The following is a 21,567-nucleotide window of genomic DNA, read 5'->3' on the forward strand; positions in this document are numbered from 1 at the left end:
TCATGGAGACCAATGTTGTTTCTAGGTAAGTCAATTATTCCCCCATGGGAAAAGGGCAATTTATGTCCCTGGCAAATCAGGAACATGAATATTTATTATAAAAGGAGAGCTGAAGGAACAGATGGGCAAGACTGGAAAGGGTAGTTAAAACTGGATGATAATACTGAACCAACAAACCAAGTACTGTCCAGTCCTCATTAGTACTTAAAACCTTACAGGAACAAAACCGGGGTCTAACATTTCCAGCTCCTCCCTGGTGATCACTTCACTGCCTCTTAGTTCCACAGGCTGATACTTTTTACAGAACACAGTGACCCTCCTGTTTTTCCTCCATGGAAAAGGGCAACGTTTCTAGCTGTATCCCAATGTGGAGCATGACTCATCTCATAGGTTTTTGCAAAGAGCCAGACAGATGGCATATTCCACCCTGGTGCTTCCAAGACTGACTCAGCTTTCCACAGAAGGTATACATTATGTCTGGGGAGATGGGGAAGGGAGGGTTGTAAAGGCTGGGGAAAGAGGCAAAATCAAGGAAATAAACCATCTGAAAACTAATGAAGTAAGTAGCCAGACTGCAACTCACTATTCTTGCTTCCGGAAGAACTTGGCAACAAACCCATCTAAAAGAGAAACATGAGTGGTTATCTGTATCCACCCTCTCTTAATTTGGGATCCATATGCTCCTCACCTGTAAGACTGCAGAATGTCAATGATGCCAATATAAAGCAGAAGCCTTTCCCCTTTACTATTCCGGGCAGGGATGCCACCCATACTGGAAAAGGCAAAAAGGAAAGGGTGAGAAAATCTGTTGGCTAGTTTAGTCAGATCAGGACAGGGAAGTGAAACCTAAACATAACTGCCTCATCTTCCATAAACCAGGAGATCAGACAATAAGTGATCAAGAAAACAAAAAGAGAAAAAAATATATTTAAAAAACAGGAGAAAATGAGATCCTTTCTCTAACCCCAGGAACTCTCTAGAGTATGTATTATAATCTAGTTTTCTCCAAATCTCCTTGCCTACCTCTTCCACTCTGATTCCATCAAAGAGAATCTAAAATTCCACTACTCAGCAATTTTGGGAATGCTCTCCTAATTAATTCAACTTCAGTACTTTTGCTATCTTAATTTATGCCCACTAAGACACTCTTCTTGAGAGTCATGTTACAGGATATCTTAAAAAAATAAACAATCTAATATTTGTGGTATTTCAGTAATTACACTTACTAGATAGATCCATGATGAAGAAGGATGCCTTCCACAAAGAAGTCTGTAATAATTTTTTTTTTTTTTTGAGACAGGGTGGGTCTCATTCTCTCTGCCCAGGCTGGAGTGCAGTGGCATGTACAGTGGCTCACTGCAGCCTTGACATCCTGGGCTCAAGCAATTCTTCTACCTCATCAGCTTCTTCAGTAGGGGGGACCACAGGTGTTCACCACCACACTTGGGTAATTTTTGATTTTTTGTAGTGATGAGGTCTCATCATGATGGTCAGGCTGATCTCAAACTCCTGGACTCAAGTGATCCACCTGCCTCAGCTTCCCAAAGTGCTGGGATTACTGGCATGAGCCACTGTGCCCAGCCCATTAATTATTTTTTATTAAGTTCTAATATATTACTAACAAAAAGATTAAAAAATGATAATAAAGTTCTAATATAATTTGCAGACACGCATCTAAGACTATAATTTTTTAAGTCTTTAATTCTTGAATAGCTCTCCTTCCCACATACATTATAAACCTGAAATTAATCTTCTTTTCCTTTCATATTAAGCAAGCTCATTCAAACTCATTCTATACTTCTGTAAACATTAATGTTACTGATCCAACTGCTGAGTCAAGGCTACTCCTTTCCAGAAGCTGGGTCCCTTCCTAAAGAAAAAGTGCTATGGCAGGGCACGGTGGCTCACGCCTGTAATCCCAGCACTTTGAGAGGCCAAGGTGGGTGGATCACCTGAGGTCAGGAGTTCATAGACTAGCTTGGCCAACATGATGAAACCCCGTCTCTACTTAAAATACAAAAAATTAGCTGGGTGTGGTGGTGGGCGCCTATAATCACAGCTACTCAGGAGGCTGAAGCAGGAGAATCGCTTGAACCCAGGAGGTGGAGGTAGCAGTAGGCCGAGATCGTGCCATTGCACAACAGCCTGAACAAGAGTGAAACTAAAAAAAAGAAAAAGAAAAAGTGCTGTGGGCCTATGTTCTCCTCCCTAGTGGCCCTGAGCCCACTCACTGGTCATCAGTCTCCATGGTGCCACCCCGTCGAGCCTCTCCCTGGATGGATTCCATGGCTGTGGAATACAGAGCCTTTTGGGGGGCTGGTCTTCGAGTGTCAACTGAGTACTGTGTTTCGCTGCTTAAGGGCTCTCGTTGTGCATGATCTATATTATGGATTGACATCAAGAGGCTATAATCCATTATCTTGAAGCTCTGCAGCACCTAACGGAAGGAAAAAACATGATCTGAGCCTTGGGAGAAATAAAAATATTTTGCAGGATCTCACAATTTTTTTTGTTTTTTTTGAGAAAGGGTCTCAATCTGTTACCCAGGCTACAGTACGGTGATGTGATCTCGGGTCACTGTAGCTGCAACCTCCCAGGCTCAAAGGATCCACCTATCTCAGCCTCCCAAGTAGCTGGGACTACAGGCACACACCACTACACCTGGCTAATTTTTTATTTTTCGTAGAGACAGGGTTTCACCATGCTGCCCAGCTGGTCTCTAATTTCTAGACTCAAGGGACCTGCCTATCTCAGCCTTCCAAAGTGCTGGGACTATTCGTATGAACCACCACGCCTGGCTTGACAGCTTTCATGATGTAATTATTTAATTTAGCCTTACAGTGAACCTGTAAGGCTAAACACAGGATTATCCTTTGCCTCTTCCTACTTTTTTCCCTGGAGAAAAGTATGTTAACCCCCCTCTGGCTAGATTTTATTTATTTATTTATTTTATTTTATGCCCCCACCCTTTTTTTTTTTTTTTTTTTTTTTGGAGACTGAGTCTTGCTCTGTAGCCAGGCTGGAGTACAATGTTGCGATCTCGGCTCACTGCAACCTCCAACTCCTGGTTCAAGCGATTCTCCTGCCTCAGCCTCCCAAGTAGCTGGGATTACAGTGCCACCCCATCCAGCTAATTTTTGTATTTTTAGTAGAGTTGGGGTTTCACCATGTTGGCCAGGCTGGTCTTGAACGCCTGACATGGTGATCTGCCTGCCTCAGCCTCCCAAAGTGCTGGGATTACAGGCGTTAGCCACCGCGCCCAGCCTGGTTAGTCTTTATTTACATACCCTTAGCTTTCTCTCATTTGAGTAAACATAATTTTTCCAAGTCCCACTGCCTAGCCCACAAGATTGTCTTTGTTCTTTCCATGTATGTCTCCATGAAGAGAACACTACCTTCTCAAGAGAACAAGGAATACGTATTTGTGCTGTGAAGATTCCACAATGAGGTTGTGGTAAAGTACACTTTGTGACAGAACAGATCTGTGGTAGGACCTTATATGACTAGCTTCAATTGAGTTAAACATTTACTGAATCCCCACCATGTAGGCACTATGCCTCCTTACAGAGATATAAAGATATTAGAGAGTTTCTGTCCTCAAGGACATTATACATTTAGAAAGGGATACAAATGTAAAATAAACACAATACAGTTTAGTATGTGCAACACTGGGAAGTGTTCACATGATAGAAGAGTACAGAGGTCAAGAGTGATATCTAGGCCGGGTGCGCTGGCTCACACCTGTAATCCTAGCACTTTGGGAGGCCAAGACAGGCAGATCACTTGAGGTCAGGAGTTCAAAACCAGCGGGCCAACATGGTGAAACCCTGTCTCTACGAAAAATACAAAAACGGCCGGGCGCGGTGGCTCACGCCTGTAATCCCAGCACTTTGGGAGGCCGAGGCGGGCAGATCACAAGGTCAGGAGATCGAGACCACGGTGAAACCCCGTCTCTACTAAAAATACAAAAAATTAGCCGGGCGCGGTTGTGGGCGCCTGTAGTCCCAGCTACTCGGGAGGCTGAGGCAGGAGAATGGCGTGAACCTGGGAGGCGGAGCTTGCAGTGAGCCGAGATCGCGCCACTGCACTCCAGCCTGGGCGACAGAGCAAGACTCCGTCTCAAAAAAAAAAAAAAAAAAAAAAAAAGAAAAATACAAAAACTAGCCAGGCATGGTGATGGGCGCCTGTAATCCCAGCTACTTGGGAGGCTGAGGCAGAAGAATCGCTTGAACCTGGGAGACAGAAATTGCAGTGAGCCTAGATCATGCCACTGCACTCCAACTTCGGCGACAAGAGTGAAACTTGTCTCAAAAAATAAAAAATAAAGTAAAACGTAGATACATTTATCTATTAATGACAGGTGCAGCATGAGAGGATGAAATAGGATAAAAAGTTAAGGTAGCTTGTTAAGAAACAAAGCTAGGGAGATGAGAGTCAGAAAATGGTTAAGTGCCAAACATGTGAAATCCCTATTGAGAGCAACAGCAAATGGACTGAAGAACGATATTGAAAGCCCAAGTGGGGTTGGACATCATAAATCTGTAGAGATGCCAGTATATATGCTTCTATAATATTCTTCAGCAGCACTCAGCTTCCAAAATATAAATTTGGATTTGGCAGCCAGGACCAAAATCTGAGGAAGGATGATGCTGGTGTGAAAATAAGCAGAACATTTGACTATGAGGCCCAGGCTAGCTAGAGAAGGAAATAAATCCCACTGTGGGAGGATAAATGGGGAGAAAGCAAAACTGTAAAGGAAGGCCGGGCGCGGTGGCTCAAGCCTGTAATCCCAGCACTTTGGGAGGCCGAGACGGGCGGATCACAAGGTCAGGAGATCGAGACCATCCTGGCTAACACGGTGAAACCCCGTCTCTACTAAAAAAATACAAAAAATTAGCCGGGCGAGGTGGCGGGCGCCTGTAGTCCCAGCTACTCGGGAGGCTGAGGCAGGAGAATGGCCTAAACCCAGGAGGCGGAGCTTGCAGTGAGCTGAGATCCGGCCACTGCACTCCAGCCTGGGGACAGAGCAAGACTCCGTCTCAAAAAAAAAAAAAAAAAAAAAAACTGTAAAGGAATAGCAATGAACTAATTAAAAGTTATTTTAAATACAGCCCAGGACATACGGTGCTAAGGAACAGAGTCCCATCTCCCACAAACTTAATGCTTAAGAACAATCAAGCTGTTTTAGTAACTCAGATTTTTTGGTGTCTAAATAACAAACTCACCAAACAGTCACGCTGCAGGGTCTTACAGAGAGCGTTGTACATGTCAGCATCCAAAAAAAGACCATCAGGGATGTCTTGTAAGAAGTCTAGGTCTTTAAATGTGGGAAGAGGCTTCTCTCGCTCTTTCTGGGAAGCCCGCCGTTTATAGGTTGAGCCTTTGAGGTCATATTTGATATGCATTTTTACCGATCTTGGTAAAAGATTGTTCATCACCACAATTCGAATGTTCTTGCCACCTGCCTGCACACAGTACAGTCCATAGAATTTAGGCAGCAAAGTCCGAGGGTTCTGGTTGAGGTTCTGAGAACACAAAAGTAAACAGAAGTAGGAGAACAACTTAGCTGATTTTCAGTGAAACTTGAGGGCAAAAGTTACCACCCATCCTCCCTTTATCTCCTATATGAGATTCAGACACAATCTGTCTGCCCATAAACCTACATCATATATGCTTTAAATTTCCCTATACATCTATTTCAATGATAAGTTCACCATCAAGTTGTGCCACAGACTCTCCAATACAGAAATCAGTCAGGATACCAATGTAAGATGGATAGATTTCTTCAGAGAGATTTAAGAGAAGACGACACCCTCTGCCCTGGGTATAGTATATTCTTGAGGGTAGTAAGGCAGGTAAGGATTACCTAACTTCTCCAGAACCTCCAATAGCAATCAGTCACAGTAAGGCTGCAGAGAGTATTATCAAGGGAAATAACCTACTTCATTCCCAAAACTAGAATCTGAACTAAGAATAGAAGACGAAAACAGCCAGGTGCAATAGCTCATGCCTATAATCCCAGTACTTTGGGAGGCCAAAAGGAGGATCACTTGAGCTCAGGAATTTGAGACCAGCATGGGCAACATAGCAAGACCTCATCCTACTAAAAATGTATAAAAATTAGGCCGGCCACACTGGCTCATGCCTGTAATCCCAGCACTTCGGGAGGCTGAGGCAGGCGGATCACGAGGTCAGGAGTTCGAGACCAGCCTGACCAACATGGTGAAACCCTGTCTCTACTAAAAAAAAAATGAGCTTGCTGTGGTGGCGCACGCCTGTAATCCCAGCTACTTAGGAAGCTGAGGCAGGAGAATTGCTTGAACCTAGGAGGCGGAGGTTGCAGTGAGCCAAGACTGCGCCACTGTACTCCAGCCTAGATGACAGAGCGAGACTCTGTCACGAAAAAATAAAATAAGTTTACAAAAATTAGCCAAGCGTGGTGGTGCGTGTCTTTAGTCCCAACTACGTGGGAGGCTGAGGTGGGAGGATCACTTGAGCCCAGGAGATTGGCAACACTTAAAATAGAACAGATAAACAAAACCTCTTTTACCATAGAGAGGCAAAAGAAATAGGGTGAAAAGCACAAAACTGAACTACACTTTTTTTTTTGGAGACAGAGTCTTGCTCTGTCACCCAGGCTGGAGTGCAGTGGCACAATCTTGGCTCACTGCAACCTCCGCCTCCCGGGTTCACGCCATTCTCCTGCCACAGCCTCTCGAGTAGCTGAGACTACATGCCCCTGCCACCACGCCTGGCTAATTTTTTGTATTTTTAGTAGACACAAGGTTTCACCATGTTAGCCAGGATGGTCTTGATCTCCTGACCTCATGATCCGCCTGCCTCGGCCTCCCAAAGTGCTGGGATTACAGGCGTGAGCCACTGCACCCGGCCTGTACTACGTTCTTAAGATAGAAGTGCTGACAGTTTTACCCTGCTGAAGACAACCTCCCTAGTCTTGCCCAGAAGTGGGCAGCACAGGTGGACAGTGATTCTCTCTGCCTTACCATGTAGTATCCTGGAAGCAGCTTCTGCAGAAACTCCGCCTCTTTATGTTGGACTGTCTTAATAATGAACTCATCATCACTGGACACATAGAAAAGGGAACCACTAGCTCCAGAGCTGCAGAGTTCAATCAGCGGCTCACTGCAGAGGGAATACTGGGGCAAACAGAGAAGAACTAAGAGATTTAGACACATCAGGGCCTTGCCCAACATAAAAATCACCTACAGACGCAATTCTTTTCTAAATAAAAACCAGAGCGAGACTGTGGAGAAAAGGGGCCTTCCTTTGGGAATATCCCTCTGATACTGGAGTCACAGGGTCCTGATATCCAGGTGCTTACCAAGTAATCATCGGGCCGGATACCAAATAGCTCCCGGAAGTAGCGGAAGGCAACAGGTGCATAGGTCTTGAAACGAAAGTCATTGTAGTGATGAGCAGGGGTCAGGTTGCTCCCTTCACTGTGGGGTTAAACAGAGGTAGCCATAACTTGCCAGTCCCTATCATCCAGAAAATCTACCTTGCGAAGACACTCAAGAGTCACCTCATGGTCGGGGGAGTGGGGGAATACATTCTTCCTAAGAGAATCAGGGCCCTTAGATGAGTTACTTAGTGAGACAATGGCACAGCATGGACAGCAAGACATAAGAATAAGAAGGAATCATACTGCCTCCTATCCAATGCATGAGATTGTGTTTTACAGGTCAATCCATAGGACAGAGGCTAATGGAAGCATCTAGAGGAGAGCATCTGCTCTCCGAACTCTCTAGTCCCACAACACCCTGATTATAACCAGGTTAAGAATTGGACACATGCCTAAACTGTCAGACCTGAACCCCTAAAACTGCCCTGGGCTGATTTGAAAAGGCCACATTTCCAGGACATGCTCCTGAACATTAAACTCTGTACCTGGGGAAGAAGATACTCTCCACCACGTAGAAATCTTGCATGAGGACATCACGCTCTGGTTTGGTACTCAGGCTCCCCACAGTGTGGGTAATGCCCAACTGGATGGCACCTTTCAAGGCTGATGAAGTTGTCTGAGAAACAAGAGAAATTAGAAGAAAATTCCTAGTATAAGTAGGACCATAACAATAAAAATTCAGAAGGGAGAAGCTAGAAGAAACACTTTAAAACAAATGTCCTTTAGTCTGAGCAATAGTTTAGATAACACTGGGACAATCCAGTCTCCCCATCCCTATGCTGTACTCTGCAATTAAGCTTAGTAAAGATTGGAAGGACAGTGAGGATACAGAGTAGCAAAGCTGGACTCTCTGAGCCAGCCTCAGCTAGGCAAGGTGCTCCTGTTGGCCCACCTAAACAAGAGTTCCATATCTGTACTTGGAAGACACATAGTATTGACAGAACATTGTTAGTTCCCACTCCTAAGGTTTCTGCCCCCAGAGTGTATCTGGAGCCCTCTAAACATTTCCTTCATCTGATACAGAATGTAACTAAAATTAACCAACATTCCTGGGTTTTTTTGTGGTTTTTTTTTTTTTTTTTTTTTTTTGAGAATGAGTCTCGCTCTGTCACCCAAGCTGGAATGGAGTACAGCAGCGTCATCTCGGCTCACTGCAAACTTTGCCTCCCCAGTTCAAACGATTCTCATGCCTCAGCCTCCCAAGTAGCTGAGATTACAGGCATGCACCATGATGCCTTACTTATTCTTTATATTTTTAGTAGAGATGGGGTTTCACTATGTTGGTCAGCCTGGTCTCAAACTCCTGACCTCAGGTGATCCACCTGCCTAGGCCTCCCAAAGCTCTGGGATTACGGGCATGAGCCACCATGCCCAGCCCTAAAATTAACTAATATTCTGATCTGACTGCCTGGTGGCAGAAACTTCAGTCCTCTAAGGAAGAGCCTGACTAGTGTCTCAAGGACAAAAAGGTGGGGTGGGTGCGGTGGCTCACGCCTCTAATACGAGCACTTTGGGAGACGGAGGTGGGCAGATCACTTTAGGCCAAGAGTTCAAGAACAGCCTGGCCAACATGGTAAAACCCTGTCTCTACTAAAAACACAAAAATTAGCTGGGTGAGGTGGTATGCACCTGTAGTCCTGGCTACTCGGAAGGCTGAGACAGGAGAATTGCTTCAAGCTGGGAGGTGGAGGCTGCAGTGAGCCAAGATCACACCACTATATTCCAGCCTGGGTGACACAGCAAGACTGTCTCAAACAAAAGGACAACAGTGTGGTAAAAGAGCTCTTAACTGAAGAAGAAAGCATGAAAGACAAATTATTTCTGAGAGTAGTATTCAGATTTAGAATTATCAAACTACGGTCAAAACACAAATGCAAGAGCCCCACTCTTACAATCCAGGATTCCAAGCCCGTGGGAAAGTATCGCATCATCTAGATCTTTGCTGTCTGATAACAGTAGCCACCAGGTACACATGGCTCTTTAAATTTAAGTTAATTTAAATTTAAAACTTATTTCCTCAGTCTTACAAGTGTGGCTTTTAGCTACCATATTGGATAGCACAGATACAGCACATTTCAATCATTGCAGAAACTTTGATTAGACAGCTTTGCTCTATTTGCCTCATCCCCAACCTCCACCGGACATTACTTATATTTCTACTTGGTCCTCAATGGGCATTAAATTACAACTAGTTTTGTTTGTTTTTTTGTTTTTTTTCAGACGGAGTCTTGCTGTCGCCCAGTCTGGAGTACAGTGGCGTGATCTCGGCTCACTGCAAGCTCCGCCTCCCAGGTTGACGCCATTCTCCTGCCTCAGCCTCCCAAGTAGCTGGGACACCAGACGCCTGCCATCACGCCCGGCTAATATTTTGTATTTTTAGTAGAGACAGGGTTTCATCATCTTAGCCAGGATGGTCTTGATCTCCTGACCTCATGATCCGCCTGCATCGGCCTCCCAAAGTGCTAGGATTACAGGCGTGAGCCACCACGCCCAGCCTACAAATAGTTTTCTTAATGTACAAATAGGTCAAAGGAAAATAAATTATTACTGTTGTTTTTAAGTGTCTGCCTCCCCAGTTAGAATAGAAACTCATCTTTTTATTTCAATATTCAACATATAAAAAGAGCTGGCCAGGCGCGGTGGCTCACGCCTGTAATCCCAGCACTTTGGGAGGCTGAGATGGGCGGATCACGAGGTCAGGAGATTGAGACCATCCTGGCTAACACGGTGAAACCCTGTCTCTACTAAAATACAAAAAAAAATTAGCCAGGCGTGGTGGCGGGCGCCTGTACTCCCAGCTGCTGGGGAGGCTGAGGCAGGAGAATGGCGTGACCCGGGAGGCGGAGCTTGCAGTGAGCCGAGATCGCGCCACTGCACTCCAGCCTAGGCGACAGAGCAAGACTCCGTCTCAAAAAAAAAAAAAAAAAAAAGAGCTAAATGGTCGAGTGCTGTGACTCACGCCTGTAATCCCAGCACTTTGGGAGGCCAAGACAGGCAGATCACCTGAGGTCAGGAGTTCAAGACCAGCCCGACCAACATGGAGAAACCCTAACTCTACTAAAAATACAAAATTAGCCAGGCATGGTGGCGCATGCCTGTAATCCCAGTTACTTGGGAGGCTGAGGCAGGAGAATCACTTGAACCCAGAAGGCGGAGGTTGTGGTGAGTGGAGATCGCGCCATTGCACTCCACCCTGGGCAGCAAGAGCAAAACTCCCTAGAAAAAAATAAAATAAAATAAAATAAAAAAGCTAAATAAGCCAGATGTGGTGGCTGAGGCCTATAGTCCCAGTTACTCTGGAGGCTAAGGTAGGAGGATGGCTTGAGCCCAGGAGTTCAAGGCTGCAGTGAGCCATCAACGCACCCACTGCATTCTAGTCTGGGCAACAGAGCAAGATCCCATTTCTCTTATTTATTTATTTATTTTTTGAGACAGAGTCTCGCTCTGTTGCCCAAGCTAGAGTACAATGGCGCAACCTTGGCTCACTGCAACCTCCGCCTCCCGGGTTCAAGCTATTCTCAGGTCTCAGCCTCCCGAGTAGCTGGGATTACAGATGCCCGCCACCGTGCCCGGCTAATTATTGTATTTTTAGTAGAGACAGGGCTTTGCCATGTTGGTGAGGTTGGTCTTGGACTCCTTACCTCAGGTGATCCACCTGCCTCGGCCTCCCAAATGCAAGATACCATTTCTTTCTTTCTTTTTTTTTTGAGGCGGAGTCTTGCTCTGTCGCCTGGGCTGGAGTGCAGTGGCCGAATCTCAGCTCACTGCAAGCTCCACCTCCCCAGGTTTACGCCATTCTCCTGCCTTAGCCTCCCGTATAGCTGGGACCACAGGCGCCGCCACCTCGCCCGGCTAATTTTTTGTGTTTTTAGTAGAGACGGGGTTTCGCCGTGTTAGCCAGGATGGTCTTGATCTCCTGACCTCCTGATCCGCCCGTCTCGGCCTCCCAAAATGCTGGGATTACAGGCTTGAGCCACCACGCCCGGCCAAGATCCCATTTCTTAAAAAAAAAATTTTTTAAATGAAGAGCTCAGTAAAAGTAATTGGCATGAGCCTCAGAGCCCATTCTGGGGACTGTCAGGTCCTTGACTGAGAATGAGTCAGTCCACCTCTGCTACTTGGGACAATGAAATAGAGAACGAACACAAAATTTACATAGGCCAGAAATATATCTCCAAGAAATCTTCACACCCCATATCAGACAAACTACAGATGCTAAATGGGAGACTGAACACTGTCCCTCAGGAAGCCTAAACCATCTGCAAATTAGTCCAGAACTCAAGAATTTGGATCCCTCAAGGATCCAGGATGCTTCTGTTTTCCCTTCACCAGCTCACTTTCCACTTTTTCACTATTACTGCTCCTTTCCAGTCCATTTGATATTCAGAGCTCAAAAAAGCAGATGTTCTAGGTACTATTCGCCAGCTAAATGACTGTCTTTGTGGGGAAAAAAAGGAGGCAAGACATGGTCAATCACCCCTGTGACTCCAGCACTTTGGAAGGTTTAGGCAGGAGGAATGCTTGAGGGCAGGAGTTTGACACTAGCCTGTGCGACACAGTGAGATCATCTCATAAAACTAATTTTTTATTATCCACATGCGGTGGTGTGCACCTGTAGTCCCAGCTACTCAGGAGGTTGAGGCAGGAAGATCACTTGAGCCAAGGAGTCTGAGGTTACAGAAGCCTCCCGCTACCTGCCTATGATCATGCCACTGCAATCCAGCCTGGGTGACAGATTGACACCCTGGCTCTAAAAAAAATTAAAGAGGAAAAAAAATCTGACCTATTGCCTATATTTGTATAAACAGGCTGGGCTGGGACCTGGCCCTCTATTGATATATATCCAGCAATGGAGAAAAAGACAGAAAGACTGCGAGAGACATGGCTCCCTATGGTAAGATAAGAATGGTTTTCACGGCCTTCTTACATATTTACACCTAACAGGGAAACCCAGTTTCTTCAGCTCAGTAAAATAGCAACCAAAGCCAGATTTGTTCACTAAAAAAATTTTTTTTTTCCCAGCACTTTGGGAGGCCGAGACGGGCGGATCACAAGGTCAGGAGATCGAGACCATCCTGGCTAACACGGCGAAACCCTGTCTCTACTAAAAACACAAAAAATTAGCCGGGCGAGGTGGCGGCGCCTGTGGTCCCAGCTACTCGGGAGGCTGAGGCAGGAGAATGGCGGGAACCCGGGAGGCGGAGCTTGCAGTAAGCTGAGATCTGGCCACTGCACTCCAGCCTGGGCGACAGAGCGAGACTCCGTCTCAAAAAAAAAAAAAAAAAAAAAAATTTTTTTTTTTTTTGAGATGGAGTCTCGTTCTGTCACCCAGGCTGGAGTGCAGTGGCACAATCTGACCACACTGCAACCTCCACCTCCCAGGTTCAAGCGATTCTCCTGCCTCAACATCCTGAGTAGCTGGGACCACAAGCGTATGCCACCTGGCTAATTTTTGTATTTTTAGTAGAGACAGAGTTAGATCATGTTGGCCAGGCTGGTCTTGAACTCCTGGCCTAAAATGATCTGCCTGCCTCGGGTTCCCAAAGTGCTGGGATTACAGACCTGGGGCACCGTGCCCAGCCAAAAAAATTCTCATTTAAACATTCATATACACAAAGGAGACAATTTACCCTTTGAGAAATAAATTCTAAAGTCTAAGCTGTATTACGCGCAAAAGCTTAGGATACCAAGAAACAGGACAGTCAGTATGTAGAGAGTAATTTCAAGGAGACTGAGTTCCCAGAGTAAGCTGCTGAGCTCCTGGAGTAAGATGAGAAGGTTCCATCCAGACACACCTTTTTGTATGTTGTCTCTCCTGAGGAATCAACACTTCGATGGCCTATTTTCTTGATGGGCATGCCAGAGGCATAAGGCACCTAGAAGAAGAGTCAAGATTATAATACAAATTCCCATGTAAGATACCAAATAGCTACCACAATGATGTATCAAAATAAACTGAAACAATATACTCTTTCTAGATTAAAAACATTTTACAAAACCTTCAGAAGATCTATCCCACACAAATATACAGCTATAATGTTGGTTCCCAATGAATTAAGTGGCTAAAATATCACAGAAGAAAACTCCAAAGGACACATATTTTCCCTTTGGTCCTCAGAAGACACAGAAAATAAAAGTGAATATTTTTATTCTTTATTTTTTTGAGACTCTGCACAGGTATGAGCCACTGCACCCAACCAAAGGTGAGTATTTTTAAATACTAGCAGAAACATAGCTGGGTGATGGCCGGGTGCGGTGGCTCACGCCTGTAATCCTAGCACTTTGGGAGGCTGAGGCGGGTGGATCACGAGGTCAGGAGTTCAACATCAGCCTGGCCAAGATGGTGAAACCCCTGTCTCTACTAAAAACACAAAAATTATCCAGGCACGGTAGTGGGCACCTGTAATCCCAGCTACTCGGGAGGCTGAGACAGAGAATTGCTTGAAACTGGGAGGGGGAGGTTGCAGTGAGATTGCACCACTGCATTCCAGCCTGGGTGACAAAGCAAGACTCTCTCAGGAAAAAAAAAAAAAAAAAAAAAAAAGAGGGAGGGAGGGAGGGAGGGAGGGAGGGAGGGAGGGAGGGAAGGAGGGAGGGAGGGAGGGAGGGAGGGAGGGAGGGAGGGAGGGAGGGAGGGAGGGAGGGAAGGAAGGAAGGAAGGAAGGAAGGAAGGAAGGAAGGAAGGAAGGAAGGAAGGAAGGAAGGAAGGAAGGAAACATAGCTGGGTGCTGTGGCGTGCACCTGTAATCTCAGCTACTCAGAAGGCCAAGTGGGGAGGATCATTTCAGCCTAGCAGTTTGAGACCAGACTGGGTAACATGGTGAATCTCCATCTCCAACTAAAATACAAAAAATTTGCCTGATGTGGTGGCATGCGTCTGTAATCCCAGCTACTCAGGAGGCTGAGGCGGGAGAATCACTTGAATCCAGGAGGCAGAGGTTGCAGTGAGCCAAGATCATACCACTGCACTCCAGCCTGGGCAACAGGGTTCAACTCTGTCTCAACAAAAAAAAGAAAAGAAAAGAGGCCAGGTGCAGTGGCTCACACCTGTGATCCCAACACATTGGGAGGCCAAGGCAGGGGGGAATCACCTGAGGTCAGGAGTTCAAAACCAGCCTGGTCAACAGGGTGAAACCCTGTCTCTACTAAAAATACAAAAATTAGGCAAGCATGGTGGCGTGCACCTGTAATCCCAGCTGCTTAGGAGGCTGAGGCAGGAGAACTGCCTGAACCTGGGAGGCGAAGGACACAGTGAGCCAAGATCAAGCCCAGCCACTGTACTCCACACTGGGCAACAGAGCAAGACTCCATCTCAAAAAAAAAAAAAGGCAAGAAAGAAGAGAGGGAGTAAACCAGTACAGCAGTCTAGAAAGCTAGAACGTTATCCCTGAGAGCCAAGATGCCAGAGCAACAGATGAAATTACTCTTCATGATATCAATACGCATTAAGTTAATAAGCCAGAAGGCTGAGAGACCAGTGGAAACAGGATGTCACAGGTTTTTTTTGAGACAGGGTCTTGTCTCTGTCACACAGGCTAGAGGGCAGTGGTGTGATAATGGCTCACTGCAGCCTCAACCTCCTGGGCTCAAGCAATCCCAAGTAGCTGGGACTATGGTGTGCACCTGGCTAACGTTTTATTTTTTGTAGAACCCGGGTCTCACTATGTTGCAAAGGCCTGTCTCGATCTCCTGGCCTCAAGCAATCCTCCCACGTCAGCCTCCCAAAGTGTTAGGATTACAAGCACGAGCTACCGTGACTGGCTGGATGTCCCAATCTTAAGACCTGATATTCAAGTTCTATTCCTTCAGCCAAGGCCCTTAGTACCAGAAAACTCTCAGTATATCACCTGACAGATGCTGGAAGATGTTCTGAGAGAGAGCTTCAAGTCCCAGGTCAAAAGGGCCTGCATTCTGAGGCCCATTTCACAAAACCCAGGGGAGAGGCAAGAAGTGAGAAGAGGGTTAGGAAATACTCCATGGGAAGAAAGTTGAGCAAACTGACGATATTCTGGACAAAAAACAGAAACTTGGGAAACTAGTAGTTTCTGCATAGCTCAAAGAAGTTCTTCATATTCATTGAAGGTATGTAATCAGGAGGCCATAACAGCAAAACTAAGAAAGTGAGCTTTAGTGTCAGACTGCCTGGGTTTGAATCCCAGCTTTACTAATCCCATTTAATAACTATGTAATCCTCACTTTCTTCATCTGTAAAACAGATAACAGTATTTGCCTCACTGTAGTTGTTTGCAGGATTAAATAAGAATATCTTAAAGGGCACTTAGGTACCATATTTACTTTTTGGTACACGTTGCATTTGGTACATTTAAAATGCTCAATAAATGTGAGATATTGTTAATATTTAAAATAAACTACAATAAAAGTTGAGTTGCATAATTTCTAGCCTACCAATGAGATGTAAGAATCCTGTTTAGCTTCCAAGACCTAAGTAGATAAAAAATAAAAATGTCATAAACAGGTTCCTTCTATCCCAGAATTAAAGTTTTAGTAACCATTGTATCAATATGAAACTCACCTCAGGTGCCACAGGTCTCTTGATTCCAGATGCTGCTAGGAGGAAAAAAAAAAAAAAACACACACACACAATCATAAGAGTGTATCACACATTCACATCTCTATCAAGCACACTGAAGGCATCAGAGTTTGAGTCAAACTAAACATGAGTGTAAACTCCTGCCTCTTGCTCAGTGATACCAGATCCTTTTGGATAGCAATTTTATATGTCCCTCTCTCCTTCTCCATACTCACATAGGCCTTGTGCATATTCCATTTTTATTCTAGCCCCCTTTCTTACTCAAATATTCATATTTCCTCTGGGAAATATCATTTTTTTTTTCTTTTTTTCCCAAGCTGGAGTGTAGTGGCATGACCTCAGCTCACTGCAAGTGATTCTCCTGCCTCGGCCTCCCGAGTAGCTGGGATTACAGGTGCCTCCCACCACATCCAGCTAATTTTTGTGTTTTTAGTGGAGGTGGGGTTTCACCATGTTGGCCGGGCTGGTCTCAAACTTCTGACCTCAAGTGATCCATCCACCTCAGCCTCCCAAAGTGCTAGGATTACAAGCATGAGCCACCGCACCTGTCCCTTTTTTTTTATTTTTATTTTTTAGATGGAGTCTTGCTCTGCCGCCCGTTTTTTTTGTTTGTTTGTTTGAGACAGAGTCTCGCTCTGTCGCCCAGGTTGGAGTGCAATGGCACGATCTCGGCTCACTGTGAACTCCACCTCCTGGGTTCAAGCGATTCTCCTGCCTCAACCTCCTGAGTAGCTGGGATTACAGGCGTGTGCCATCACGTCTGGCTAATTTTTTGTATTTTTAGTAGAGACGGGGTTTCACCGTGTTAGCCAGGATGGTCTCGATCTGCTGACCTCGTGATCCACCTGCCTCAGCCTCCCAAAGTGCTGGGATTACAGGCGTGAGCCACCACACCCGGCCTTTTTTTTTCTTTTTGAGACGGAGTTTTGCTCGTCACCCAGGCTGGAGTGCAATGGTGCAATCTTGGCTCACTGCAACCTCCTTCTCCCGGGTTCAAGCAATTCTCCTGCTTCAACCTCACGAGTAGCTGGGATTACAGGCGCCCACCACACGCCTGGCTGATTTTTATATTTTTAGCAGAGATGGGGTTTCACCACGTTGGCCAGGCTGGTCTCGAACTCTTCACCTCAGGTGGTCCACCCGCCTCGGCCTCCCAAAGTGTTGGGATTACAGGTGTGAGTCACTGCGCATGGCCAGTTTTTGCATTTTTTAGAAGAGATAGGGTTTCACCAACTTGGCCAGGCTGGTCTTGAACTCCTGACCTCGTGATCGACCTGCCTTGGCCTCCCAAAGTGCTGGGATTACAGGCGTGAGCCACCGTGCCCACAAGAGCAAAGTTAGGCTCACAGCAAGGTTTAATTTCCAATTTACATAGACCTTCGTGAAATTCTAATCATCATCTCAAAGAACACGGTTCCTGCCAAAACCCTCAGCTGTCCCATCCCCCAACATACCCACATGCTTGTACACACTAACAACTATGGAATCTGATTCTCAATGAGGTACTCTGCATGCTTTCAGTTGAGAATAAAAATGCTGATTCTAGACTCTTTGGTCAGCGCCTGGCCTATCCTCTCCTCTTTTAACCCAGAGGAAAGGGTTTAGAAGAGACCAGGGAGAACCAATAGCCAGCATCTGCTTCTAGTCTCGTAGTTACCACCCAGAAAGTAAGCTCCCCTGTATGCAAAAAGTCACTGAACAAAGTTAAACAAGGGAAAAAAAGCAGATAAGTAATTTCAATGTAGAGTGGCTTTGAAGCTTTCTTACTCCCTAAAAAGTTCTACTTTGCTACCTTTCCTAGTTTTATCACACAAACATGTAGCTCTAGGGCTGCTACACTCTTGCAAAGTACCTAGAATAAAGATAAGAAGATGTTGCTCCATGGAATTTTGGTGCCAACTGCTTAGCTATCTGCGACTGCAAAACTGGGACTAATTCCAAGAGTACGCAGAATGATGATGCTATTAGAGTCTAAGTAATAATACTCAGACCAAGTGACAAAGAGAGGAGCAGAATCAGGACACAAGACCTACTACTCTCTTCCTTGCCTAAAGTTTTGCCCCTGTGGCATACATCAGAGATCCAACCTACCAAGGAACAGAAGAGAAAAATATCATACCTATTTTAAATCCAAAAAAAGGAAAAAAAAAATATATATATATATACACACACACACACACACATATATTAATTTTTTTTTTCCTTTGAGACACGGTCTCACAATGTCACCCTGGCTGGAGTAGAGTGGTGCAATCTCTCTGCTCACTGCAGCCCCTACCTTCTAGGCTCAAGTGATGCTCCCACCTCAGCCACCTGAGTAGTGGGGACTACAGGCGTATACCACCATGCCCAGCTGATTTTGCTTTTTTTTGCTATTATTCTTTTTTGGAGATATGAGGTCTCACTATGTTGCCCAGGCTGGTCTCAAACTCCTGGATTCAAGTGATCCTCCCACCTCAGCCTCCTGAGTCGCTGGGACTATCAGCCTGCACCACTGCACCTGGCTGTTAGCCAGACAATTTTTAAAGAGAATGAGATTCATCCCTATGGATAAAACCAGAATACTGTTTAACAGAAAATGTTTTCTAGTGTCCTTGTGAAAAATACTGTAGGTATACATTATCATTTTGGAATCCATACCCATGATTTATATATATCATTATCATTTTGGGTAGGGAGACAGCATTATAAGTTTATTCTTCCCTAGAAGAAAATATTTTATCTGAGAATCTTGACACCTGCAGCCCCCCATCTAAGGCAAAACTCTCAAAGGGCATTATTTGAATGTCTTTATTATCATCAGTCCACACTTGGAAGTGTGGCATGTACGATAAGAGAGGAGAACCTATTATCCAAGGGTGGGTATATAGGTGATAGCTTGGCTATAAATGCTGATAGCTTGGCTATAAATGCTACAGAGAAGGTCCTAGGCCAGCTTCTCCACACTGGCTCAATTTTAATATATCTCAGCCTCGGTTCAATGCCAAATTATTCCTGCTTTTTTCTCCATCACTCAGGCATCTCCACATTCTCTCATTTCTCTTTAATGCTGACTATTAACACTAAACTGCAATGCTGATATATTTTTAGAAACGTTATTTCTCTCCTATGACCGAACAACTTATGTTTGTATAAACACTTTGGAAACTTACAAATATATCTCATTTGTCCCTCAAAAAATACTACAGGGTTTGGAAACTATTTTAATTAAGGATTTCAGAGAGAAATAACCAAATATAATGTGCGAAACATGTTTGAGTACTGATTAGAAAAAAATAAACCATAAAAAGACATTTCTGAGAAAAGAGCTTTGAGAAGAAAAGTTAAATATTAATTTTATAGATGTGACACTACTATTGTAGTTATACTCTCCCATCCTCACCTCTAAAAGATTCCTTAAGTGTATTGATACGTTCTGAAGTATTTAGGAATGAAATCCCATGAGGACTGGGCTTGCTTTAAAATATTCCAGGAAGGTAGAGGTAGAAAAATGAAGTATAGATGCAAGAAGATTGGCAAAATGCTGCTATCAAAGTTAGGTGATAGGCCAGGCACACTGGCTCACGCCTGTAATCCCAGCACTTTGGAAGGCCAAGGCAAGTGGATCACCTGAGGTCAGGAGCTCGAGACCAGAATCGCCAACATGGTGAAACCCCATCTCTACTAAAAACACAAAAAAATTGGCTGGGCAAGGTGGCGGGCGCCTGTAATCCCAAATACTTGGAGGCTGAGGCAGGAGAATCGCTTGAACCCAGGGAACGGAGGTTGCAGTAAGCCGAGATCACACCACACCATCACACTCCTGCCTGGGCGAAAGAGCAAAACCCTGTCTTAAAAAAAAAAACAAAGGCCGGGCGCGGTGGCTCAAGCCTGTAATCCCAGCACTTTGGGAGGCCGAGGCGGGCGGATCACAAGGTCAGGAGATCGAGACCACAGTGAAACCCCGTCTCTACTAAAAATACAAAAAATCAGCCGGGCGCAGTGGCGGGCGCCTGTAGTCCCAGCTACTCAGGAGGCTGAGGCAGGAGAATGGCGGGAACCCGGGAGGCGGAACTTGCAGTGAGCCGAGATCGCGCCACTGCACTCCAGCCTGGGCAACAGCGTGAGACTCTGTCTCAAAAAAAAAAAAAAAAAAAAAAACAAAAAAGCTAGGTGATAAGTACATGGAAGCTCATTATACTATTCTCTCTACTTCACGTGCATCTGACGACTGTATAATGTAAGTAAAGGAAAAAAATACCACAGAAGAAAATAAAACAAGTCTGGATAATCAAACTTCTTAATCTGAGCTGACTTTTTTTTTTTTTTTTTTTTTGAGACGGAGTCTCGCTCTGTCACCCAGGCTAAAGTGCAGTGGCCGGATCTCAGCTCACTGCAAGCTCCGCCTCCCGGGTTCACGCCATTCTCCTGCCTCAGCCTCCCGAGTAGCTGGGACTACAGGCGCCCGCCACCTCGCCCAGCTAGTTTTTCGTATTTTTTAGTAGAGACAGGGTTTCACCGTGTTAGCCAGGATGGTCTCGATCCCCTGACCTCGTGATCCGCCCGTCTCGGCCTCCCAAAGTGCTGGGATTACAGGCTTGACCCACCGTGCCCGGCCAGAGCTGACTTTTTTAAAATAGAGACAGGCAAGCCAGGCATGGTGGCTCATGCCTGTAATCTCAGCATTCGGGAAGGCCAAGGCAGGCAGATCACAGGGTCAGGAGATCGAGATCATCCTAGCTAGCAAGGTGAAACCCCATCTCTACTAAAAATACAAAAAAGTAGCCGGGCGTGATGACACCCACCTGTAATTCTAGTTACTCAGGAGGCTGAGGCAGGAGAATCGCTTGAACCTGGGAGGCGGAGATCGCAATGAGCAGAGATCGCGCGACTGCACTCCAGCCTGGGCAACAGAGTGACATTCTGTCTCAAAAAAACAAAATAAATAAAAACAGAGACAGGCATTGAGCACAGTGGCTCACATCTATAATCCCAGTACTTTGGGAGGCCAAGACGGGCGGATTAATTGAGCCCAGGGTTTTGAGACCAGCCTGGGCAACATAGGGAGACCCCATCTCGGGGAAAAATAAAAAAAAAAAAAAGGAAAGAATATGTAAAGACAGGGTTCAGGCCGGGCACGGTGGCTCAAGCCTGTAATCCCAGCACTTTGGGAGGCCGAGACGGGCGGATCGTGAGGTCAGGAGATCGAGACCATCCTGGCTAACACGGTGAAACCCCGTCTCTACTAAAAAATACAAAAAAACTAGCCAGGCGAGGTGGCGGGCGCCTGTAGTCCCAGCTACTCGGGAGGCTGAGGCAGGAGAATGGCGTGAACCTGGGAGGTGGAGCTTGCAGTGAGCTGAGATCCGGCCACTGCACTCCAGCCTGGGCGACAGAGCAGGACTCCGTCTCAAAAAAAACAAAAGACAGGGTTCAGCTATGTTGCCCAAGCTGGTCTTGAATGCCTGGGCTCAAGCGATCCTCCCACCTCGGCCTCCCAAAATACTGGGATTAGAAGCATGAGCCACGACACAAGGCCTACTTTCCAATTTTGTTTCTTTTTTTTTTTAAGATGGAGTTTCGCTCTTGTCACCCAGACTGGAGTGCAATGGTG

The 21,567-nt window shown here is 45.6% G+C and overlaps 1 protein-coding gene and 1 long non-coding RNA gene across 48 annotated transcripts in view; one reads left to right on the plus strand and one right to left on the minus strand.

Moving 5' to 3' along the window:
• The window catches only part of PIP5K1A (phosphatidylinositol-4-phosphate 5-kinase type 1 alpha), a 53,412-nt gene that overhangs the window by 11,962 nt on the left and 19,883 nt on the right, over window positions 1–21,567 (minus strand). For 10 of the 47 annotated variants that reach the window (XM_077991000.1, XM_077990929.1, XM_028843954.2 and 7 more), the window contains exons 2-8: window positions 13,219–13,299; window positions 7,909–8,039; window positions 7,343–7,460; window positions 7,005–7,157; window positions 5,226–5,525; window positions 2,232–2,437; window positions 689–772 (exon numbers count right to left, since the gene is read on the minus strand). In XM_077991000.1, coding sequence (XP_077847126.1) covers window positions 689–772; window positions 2,232–2,437; window positions 5,226–5,525; window positions 7,005–7,157; window positions 7,343–7,460; window positions 7,909–8,039; window positions 13,219–13,281 — 1,055 coding nt within the window. In that variant the 5' untranslated portion in view covers window positions 13,282–13,299. 47 annotated transcript variants of the gene reach the window in all.
• LOC144331476 (uncharacterized) lies at window positions 16,646–18,321 on the plus strand. The gene is made up of 2 exons (XR_013398544.1): window positions 16,646–16,854; window positions 17,148–18,321. It is a non-coding gene; the product is annotated as an uncharacterized LOC144331476 (long non-coding RNA).

Source organism: Macaca mulatta, chromosome 1, assembly GCF_049350105.2.
Source record: "Macaca mulatta isolate MMU2019108-1 chromosome 1, T2T-MMU8v2.0, whole genome shotgun sequence".
Lineage (NCBI taxonomy): Eukaryota > Metazoa > Chordata > Mammalia > Primates > Cercopithecidae > Macaca > Macaca mulatta.